At 29.9% G+C, this 9,886-nt stretch overlaps 1 protein-coding gene across 2 annotated transcripts; it reads left to right on the top strand.

The window, feature by feature from the left end:
* Window positions 1–336: 336 nt before the first annotated feature.
* On the top strand, window positions 337–1,174 carry LOC129312697 (uncharacterized). Of its 2 annotated transcripts, none has more exons than XM_054955376.1 (2): window positions 337–414; window positions 538–1,174. In XM_054955376.1, exon 2 carries the CDS (start codon window positions 652–654, stop codon window positions 982–984), a length of 333 nt encoding a protein of 110 aa, XP_054811351.1. In that variant the 5' UTR covers window positions 337–414; window positions 538–651; the 3' UTR covers window positions 985–1,174. The 2 variants fall into 2 exon arrangements, with proteins under 2 accessions (XP_054811351.1, XP_054811350.1); XM_054955375.1 differs by having other exon boundaries at window positions 343–408.
* Window positions 1,175–9,886: the final 8,712 nt, after the last annotated feature.

The following is a 9,886-nucleotide window of genomic DNA, read 5'->3' as shown; positions in this document are numbered from 1 at the left end:
TGGACGACTTATATCATTAATCTTCCTCTTATGTGTTTTAAATGTCATTTCTTTTTCTTTTTTTTAAAATGAAATATAACTATCATTTCCAAAAATTATATTCTGGTAGGGTGACAGCTCATTAATGGGTGCGTGGAAACCCAAACGTTAAAATTTAAAGTGCATTAGGGCTTGGGAGGACAATGTTACTTGGGATTCAAGTAAATTCGTTTATAACTTTTTAAAATAAAAGGCAAGTCTTCCAAATCAAGGAAAATAATAATAATAATAATAATAATAATAATAATAATAATAAAAGAAGTTGAATAACTATAAAAATCGTAAGAGGGCCCTCATCTCATGCGTTCGTGTTCTTCCTCTTCTATTTTTCTCTCACTCATCAAATTTTCCTTTCAGAATCCATTTTTGGTATATGTATTTCCTCATCTTCTTCATCTTTTCTTGTTCATTCCCTGATTTTCTTTCGCTTTGACGATGCTTCTTTCTTGTTTTTCCCTTTTCTGTGTGTAATTTTCTCGGACGTTTTCTTGTTTACAGATCAAAAAGACACAAACGTAACTTTACGGACCGAGAGGGTCACGTCCCACGGCTACATCATCATCATCGTCAGTTCTTGAGGGTCGTCGTCTCTCTGAAGAAGAAGAAGAAGTGATGGTGAGGAAGAAGAAGAAGCCATTAATGGAAGCTTACGATGAGATTGTTAATAATAACAAGCGAAGCAAGCACTCCGCAATTCGAGATTACCCTCCTGGGTGTGGCCGATTCACTGCCAGAATAATTCATCAAACACCTGAAGATGATGAAGAGCGCTTAGTTATTGAAGAGAAGAGTAATAATGGTGATGAGGCTTGTTCTCATGATAAAAGAAATGATTTTCAGAAGAAGAAGAAGAAGGCTGTGACTGTGAGTAGAAGGCAAGCTTCTGCGACAAGGATTTCAGTTTCAGCCATTAGAGACTATCCTCCTTTATGTGGGGCCCAATAAGTTTCTGAGTAAAAGCTTGTGATCATGTCAAACAAATGCTCTCTGAATCATTTTAAGAAAACGGGTGTGGTGGGCATAGAAGATAAGCAATCAAGAAGGAAGAATGAATTATTGCTGCATTATTTTTTTGGCACTGTTTCTAAAAATTAATGCTATTGCATTATTAGCATTGTTATTATTATTATTATTGCTACTTCTACTGCTGCTGCTGTAATTACTATTGTTGTTATAGCTGCTGCTGCTGTTACTATTTCTTCTGGTTCTTTGTTCATGGCCATTCTTTATTTTGTTTACAACCCCACCCCACCAAAAATTACTTTAGTCTTAGTCACAACCAGTAATAGGCGTTTGAGCATGAGAACTTGTGTTGAGTCAATTTAAATGCTTCATTTCCAATTAGGCCCAACTATTTGTACAGAAGTATTTAGTATTTTAAACTTTTATAAAATTCAATATCATTTTTTAATATTTGAAAACAGTATAATTTTTCTTTTATCATTAAAAATAATAAATTTAATCGTTAATTGAGTCAAAAAATTATGAAAAAAGGATCCAAAAATTATATTAAAGGACCCTATATAAGAAAGTTAATATACATTAAGTCACTTAAAATACAAATAAAGTCCAAGAGACTAAGAATGGGACTAAGAATGATGTTTCTTAGTCGTATAATAGAGCAAAATATCATTTTTGACTAGCCACTTTAACCAACTATCAAGTAATTATCAAATTATCATTGTGGATAACAACACTAGTAAAAGTTATTAGATATTAAAGTTTTAACATTTTGATAAAATATTATTAACAAAAGTATATTATTTTTTAGGTAATCATTGGTAATTTTGTCAACAATGATATGATAATCATCTAGTAGTATGTCAAAATGATAATTTAGTCTTTTATATGATATGAAATAATATTTATCTTTTATATTTGTTTGTAATCTAAAAGGGTTAATCGCTATCAATTTTCTTATGAGATATTTTTTGTAACTTTTTGGATCATTTTTTTTTTCTAATTTTATGTCTTATTATTATTTTTTGAGCCAATTAACATTCAAAGATAATATTTATTAACAGTAAAGTAATCTTTTATCATTTTTTATTGTTGAAGAAGAATATTGCAATGTAAGAAGGTTTATATGATACTAGACACCCTATACAAATAATTGAAGGATAAAATTGCCCTTTAACCAAAAAAAAAAAAACAGTGGCCAAAGTCATGGTGAAAGGCATGAGTGTAGAGTTTGAATTTATATGTATATATACACACCATAGTATTTCTGGCTATAATGATTGATGACATTAATATTGATATCCTCATCATATTACATAAAGGATGTGACTTTTCTTTGTTTTTTTTTTCCCTTGTTTTATATGGTTGCAGATACCTGGATGTCTTGCCTTAGGCTTATGTAATAGATTGCTTTATAACACTGGATACTTTATAATACTGAGTAGGGCTATGCAAAAGTCTTGTAGTCTAGTTCGGTCCAATTCGACTTGTGAAAATCTAATCCTGTCCAGTTTTATAAAATGCTGGTCCTATAGAACCAAAAAGACCAACAAGACAGGATTGATTGTTTGAGTAAGACCAGACTAGAGACTAAGCATCTGAATTAAGTGGTTCGGTCTGGTCCTATATAATTATTTTAATATAATTAAAATTAATTTATAAATTATTAATTGATAAGTCTTAGAAAAAAAGTCTTAGTCCTACCTTGCACTTTGTACTCTGACTAAAAAACCTCAACATTGTTACTCAACAGTACTTAGTGTCTCAGCCACTCACTTAACTCTGCTTTATTCTCAGTTTCTTCAGTGCGCCAAAACCCTAACCCCTGCCCTCCTCCAACGCGCCACCAGCCCACTACCATCAATTGTGTCGGTGATATTGCACCATCGCTCGCCCTTGCTCTCTATCACCACTAACCTTTGATTCATTACCAACCATGTAGTGCTTTCGAGCTCGTTGCACTGTCGAGTATGCCAGTATGTCACGCCATCACCCCTGTTCTCCTTCGCCCTGTCCACTGTCGAGCTCTCACACCGTCGAGCACGCCTCACTGTCAATCGAGATCTCGTATTGTCGAGCCCTGTCCTCTATCAAGCTCCTGCACTATCAAGCATGCCGAGTATATGAAAATCAATGTTAACTGTTAAGAGTTCCCAGATGCACTTCGGTTTATTGCTTGTGGCTGTGGGTTGATGCTAAACTTTTCATATTAGTGCTGATATGATATGCTCTTCTTCTAGAGAAAGAGATTTGGGGTTAAATTGTGATATTGATAAACTATTTCATATTGCTAGACTATTTCATACTCATTATGACTTGATTGTGGCTTTCGAAGAAAGCTTTTTTTTTTGTTAAATTTTTAAGAAAGAGATTTGACTGCATTAAGCTGTGTTGATCTTGATCTATTCAAACTTTGAAGGAACATGTTTGTGGGCTGATTTTTATTACTTCTGTTCTTGCTAATTTTTTTCCTATAGTCAATTTCCAGTCTTTCTATTGTGATTTCCCTCTGTGTGGATATGTGGATATAATTATTAGTAATCACCTTATCAATCATATGCCCTTATTTTTTGGCTTTTGTGTTCCTTGCCATGATTTTATACTGTTATAACTCATCCATTTTGCTTCCTTTTTATCATTGTGCTATTATAACTCATCAATTATATGTTTTTAATTATATTTTATCATTGTGAAGTGATGGATATTGAGCAAATATCCAGCATTGATCAACCTCAATCATCTCCTTTTACTAGTAAAAATGTGAGTTCAACTCCTTTTAGACCATCTTTGACACCTATTCCTCCTCCTCAACCCCCAACTACTATGGAGCGTCCTCCTCCTCTTATAACTGTAACTAAAAATGAAGCTACAGAAGGTAGTAGAAAGGGAAAAAATTCTGCAAAAAAGGTATCCAAAGTGTGGGAACACTTTACCAAGTTACCATTAGAGGAGACAAATGAAGAAGTTAGAGCTGCATGCAAGTACTGTAATTTAGGTTATGCTTGTGATCTAGGCAAGCATGGTTTAACATCCTTAAAGAGGCATGTACCAAAGTGTCCCAAGAATCCACACAAAGCTACACAAATAACAAAGCAATCTATGTTGAATTATGTGACACCAAGTGGGCAAGAGGGAAGCTTAGTACCTCACATGTTCAATTAGAAATGATGTCGTAGGGCTCTAGTTGAGTTCATCATATGTGATGAGATGCCATATAGGCTTGTTGAAAAGGAAGGCTTTAAAAAGTTTGGGAAGTAGTTGGAACCATGATTTCAAATCCCTTCAAGAACAACAGTAGCTAGAGATGCCTGGCGATTATATCTTGGTGAAATTAAAATATTAAAAAATTTGTTGAAGAAGTGTACTAATCATCTTTGTCTCACTACATATTGCTGGACATCAGTTCAAAACTTCAATTATTTATGTTTGACAACCCATTTCATTGATAATGATTGAAACTTGCATAAGGAGATTCTCAGTTTTTACATGGTTGGGAATCGTAAGGGTGATACGATAGGCAAGACAATTGAAAGGTGCTTATCAGATCGGAGCATACAAAATGGGTTCACCATAACCATGGATAATGCAACTTCCAATGACACAGCCTTGTCTTACTTAAAAAGGCATCTAAAGAATTGGAGGGATCTTGCTTTGTGGTAGTGATTATCTTCAACTACAATGCTTTGCACATATTATTAATCTAGTTGTTAATGATGGTTTGAAGGAGTTGAAAGATACTTTTGAGTCCATTTGAAATGCTATTAAATATGTTCGTTCATCTGCTGCTCACTTGTAAAGATTTAAAGATGTTTGTGAATTGAAAATGTTGGACACAAAAAGTATTGTTTGCATCGATGTCTGTACTAGATGGAATTCTACATATTTAATGTTGGATGTTGCTTTGAAGTTTCAAAAGGCATTTGAAAGATTAGAGGATGAGGATGAAGATTTTGTTAGGTACTTCAACAAAAGTTCAAAGTGTCATGCTCAGAGTGACTTTTCTTGTTTAGATGGTAGCATGGATGCATATGTTTATAGGCAAGGTGCTAGACCTGATGACAACATGGATGCTTTTACTTACTCTAGGAAAGCTCCTCCTAAGCATAATGGCCTTCTAAACAAATAATCTTGGAATAAGCACAGTTCTTTCTTAAGTTCTTGAAGGTGTTTTATGATGTCACTTTACAATTTTCTAGCACACTGAAAGTTACTGCACATACATGCTTCCATCAAATTGCTTTAATTTAAGAGTTGTTAGATGAGAACATTGAAAGTGATGACCCTCTTCTTAGAGAGATGTCTTTGAGTATGAAGAGTACATATGATAAGTATTGGGGGGCAGCAGATAATTTGAACCCTTTGTTGATTATTGCTATGATTCTTGATCCTCGATACAAGCTTGCCTATATCAATCATGTATTTGATCAGCTTGTTCCTGCCCTTGACCTTTGCATGTCCATGAAGAACAAGGCAAGAGACACTTTGTATCACCTATTTGAGGAATACTCTGCAACAGTTGGTCCTGATACAAGTAGTTCTGCTAGTGTCAACTCTCCAAGTGCTCCTGACACCAACATTTCAAATGCAAGTAAAGGTATCTATTCAAAAAAAATGCAAGTAAAGGTAAAAAAGACCCTGATTGTAGATGGTTAGCATCCCAGAAGCAAAAAAGCTCATCAGTTGATACCCAATCAGAGTTGGATAAATACCTTTTTGCTAGTACATCTGAGAACACCCCTATTGATGATGATGATAATGATGATTTTGATATCTTGACATGGTGGAAGGTTAATTCTACCAAGTACAGAGTGCTTTCCTTAATAGCATGAGATGTATTGGCTATACCAATATCTACAATTGCTTGTGAATCAGCTTTTAGCACTGGAGACGTGTTGTTGATGATTATAGGAGTTTTTTTTATAAGATGACTGAAGCACTCATTTGTACCCAGAATTGGCTACTTACAGGGCAATCTCTCTCAGAATTTGTCTTTATGTTTCATGAGGTTGACAATTTTCAAAAGACTGACAATGTAGTTAATGTTGCAGGTAATATATTCAATTTTATGTCTCTTAATTTAATTTATATATTACATTTTTACACTTACTAATCACTTTATATATGTGTATATGATTTTTTTGACAGATGCTTTAAGTGTTATTGATACTAAGGAGATAATTATTTGAAGATTTGTTGAGTTTGTTTCTGTTGAAGTTAAGGAGATAATTACATGAGAGATGTAATGTAGTGTTAAACTCTGTTAGGTGTTTTTGTTGAAGTTATATATTTAAATTATTTAGAGTTTGGATTGTAACTGAAATATTATTTTCTTGATGTTAGAAATCATTATAAATTTATTATGATTATAAATGTTTTTATTATCTTAATTGAGTTTATTAAGTTGAAATGGATTATTGCTTATCATAGAGAAAAAAAAGGCCAAGTGAGTATTAGACTAACAGGATCAGTCTCCCAATCTTATGGACTAAGTCTGGTCCTATTAATTTTTAGGTTTTCACTGGATCAGTCCTTTTCGGGTTAGGCTGAAATCCAGTCCTGTCCAGTCCTTTTTGCAGCCCTAATACTAAGAGTGAGTTTGAATTTAGCATTGATAAAAAATAATAATAAATTTGGATAAAATTGATTTAATCAAAATGTATAAACATGTGGGAGCTGCCTGTGAGAAAATCACATTTTGAGCTTTCCTAATTGATTTTTTAGGCTTATAATTTATATAATCAAAATATGGGTGTTTAGTTAAGTAATTAAATAATTGATTTAATCAAGTTTAGATAATTTTTTTGAAAGCCACATTTTGGACTTTCATAATTAAGTTTTTAGGGTTATCAAAACAGCTACCAATAATTTGTATGGCTTGGTTTGCATTTGTAGAGGTTTCATAGCAAATAATGCATGGATGTGCATAATTAGATAAATAAGCCTTAATTCTTATTTTGTGCCTTGGGAAATCATGATGTGTAGTTCTGCTTCTTTTTTTAGAACACAAAAGTCACGATGAAATGATACATGAATAAAATGAAAAACTATATAAGATTACCTAATAACAAGTCTCTACATTTAGGCAGCTTCAAACTTATCTTGATTAGTTTTGTTAATTAACCAATCAACTATGTTCACTTTTCTGAAGACATGACAAATAATTAGTTTTTTAATACTCTCTCCGTTTTAAATTATAGACACTTTTGAAGTAATTTCTCTATACCAAAATATAAAATACTTTAAAAAAATTAAATTTTTATTAAATACATCAATTTTAATATTACCCTTTCTCTCTCTATAATTAATTTCCATCCCTTCTTTTTTAATATATTAAATTATGAGTATTTTTAAAAGTTTATATCTTTATTTTGAAAAGATAAATTTGTTAAGTGTATTTAATAAGGTTTATTGGTATGTAAGATTTTATTTAAAATTATTTTATAATTTAAGATAGAGGGAGTAATTTTGATGTGTCTAATTAAGGGATGATCGTCAAAGTACTCGTTTACTTCCATCAAGTTGCAAGGAAGGTTGACATTAGCATGTTTTTTGTGCACTAATGAAGCTACTGATTTATTCATTGATAGAATTAATGATTCTGTGGCAGCATTAATATTATTAAATTCCATACCAATGAATCGTTATTTAGCAGCCAACTGCATAATTTTATCTCTCTTTTTTTTTTTTGTATATTTTAGAAAATTAATGATATTACATCATTAACTTGATTTTAAGGGATTCACACCCAATTTCAATATTCTATCTAGTGCTATTTATAATGGGGAGAGAAGAATTTTTTTATCCTAGCTAAGAAAAAGTATATTATTAATATATAAATATATAATTAATGAAGATAAAATTAAAAATTCATTAAATTTTTAGAGATAATTAATAAATTTTAATATTTTTTTATTTTAGTGAAACATGTTATCTCTCCCTTTAATATTATGAGGCATTTTTTTAGAGTATCATATTAAAAAATATAAAATATTTTGGATCTTTTAATGTGTAATTAATAATTTTTAAAAAAAACCTTTAATTATGGGGTATAATTAACAAAAGTTTTTTAGTTGGGATACCATATTAAATAATAGTAAACAGAGAAATATTGTATAATTTTAAAGATAATTAAGTAATTAACTAACTCATTGGGAATATAATTTAATTAAAAAAGTCTTTCGATATTGAATTGAGGGAGTAAAAATAATTTATAAATAAGATAAAAAAGAGATACTCCCTCTATTAAAAAATATAAGGCATTTTTAATCGAATCTCACCCTCTAATAAAGTAGTTACCTACTTTTCAACTAATCTTATCTTTTCATATTTATCCTTATTAAACACCCTATAATAAATATAAAGTCACTATTAATATGGGTACTTTTGAAAAAAAAAAGGCAATGGTTACACCTCGAAAGACTAAAAATGCCTTACATTTTTAAATATTTAACTTCTCAAAAAATATTTTATATTTTTTAACAGAGAGAGTATGTCGTTAATAAAGAAAAATTAATTTGTTTTAAAGAGAAAATCCCAGACTCACTTGTCTGATTAATAAAGGTACTTATGATTAAGAAGTAACTCCCCAATGATATATCTTTTGAAGTACTTAAAGTCTCGTCTTTGCCAACACAAGTTTGGGATTATTATTACATAAAGATTTAAGATCATCATTAATTCTTTTATTCTTTAATTTGCTCTCCCTTTCTGAGCATGTAGCCCTTTTTGACTAAATTAATTCAGCATTTATGATTCTTTAACTTAATAAATTATAGTTTAAGAGCTTGAGAAATAGATTGAAAACTTAAAAAAATTAAGACAACAAATTCTATTTTTCCTATATAAATAATGAAATCCATGTATTATTAATAACTCAAACAACGTAGTTCACTTTGTAATTTGATCCGATGATCACATTCCAATATATTCCTTTCGATTACAATATATAACATTTTTTTAAAAGTTTTACTTATTTTAAAATATAAAGCATTAGATAGTTTTTATAATTACTTTTTCGATTATATCCTAATTCATTCCATGCTACTCTTTAAAAAAAAAATAAAGCATTAAAATTTTAATTATTATTATTAAAGTATTTATATAAAATATTTAATAAGGGTATAACTAAAAAAATTTAAAATTTTTAATAGACTAAGATTTTACCTAAATTTTTAAAAATTATAAAACAGTTACTAATACTATATATTATGATTAAAAGGAGGGATCTTTAAACTTGTTTTTGGTATATTTTTACTTCTAAACAATTAAAATTGTGACAACCTTTCTCTTATCATTAATTTTGACCGTTGCTTGACTAAAAAGATTACATAAAAGAATATTAAAAATTATAAAAAAAAGATTAAAAATCACAAAAAAAGATAAAAATTACAAATTTTATTTTTTGCTTATTTTTTATAATTTTTAGCTAACTAATAGTCAAAATTTTTAAATGTTTAAGAGTGAAAATGCACTAAAAACAAGTTTTGGGTCTCATAACTCATGAGCCTATTGTTTAATTGCCAAATTGCCTCCTTAAAAGAAAAATTATTTTTAAAAAAGTAATATACATTTCTATAGATAATTTAATTAATATTCTTAATGTGAATTAGTTATTTAATTCCTACATTTAGGATTAGCGGAAGTAATTAATTAATGATTAAAGATACTTAATATTTAATTATAGAGGCCGAAGGGTTGCAATATCCAAAATTACATGTTTAAAAGTAAAAAATATAAGATATTTCTATTTCTTTGTCTCCCTTTCTTGGTCTTGTCTAAGACTTGTCTATATTGATGAAAATATCAAATATATAACATGATTATAATAATTGCAATGTAACTATAAAAATGTGATAGAGAATAATTTGTAATTTTTTAGAAAAGTTCT

The sequence above is a fragment of the Prosopis cineraria genome, unplaced genomic scaffold, assembly GCF_029017545.1.
Source record: "Prosopis cineraria cultivar Desert tree isolate PC_DT_omini unplaced genomic scaffold, ASM2901754v1 PC6, whole genome shotgun sequence".
NCBI classification, from domain to species: Eukaryota; Viridiplantae; Streptophyta; class Magnoliopsida; order Fabales; family Fabaceae; genus Prosopis; species Prosopis cineraria.
This window is presented reverse-complemented; position numbering and strand designations above follow the sequence as displayed.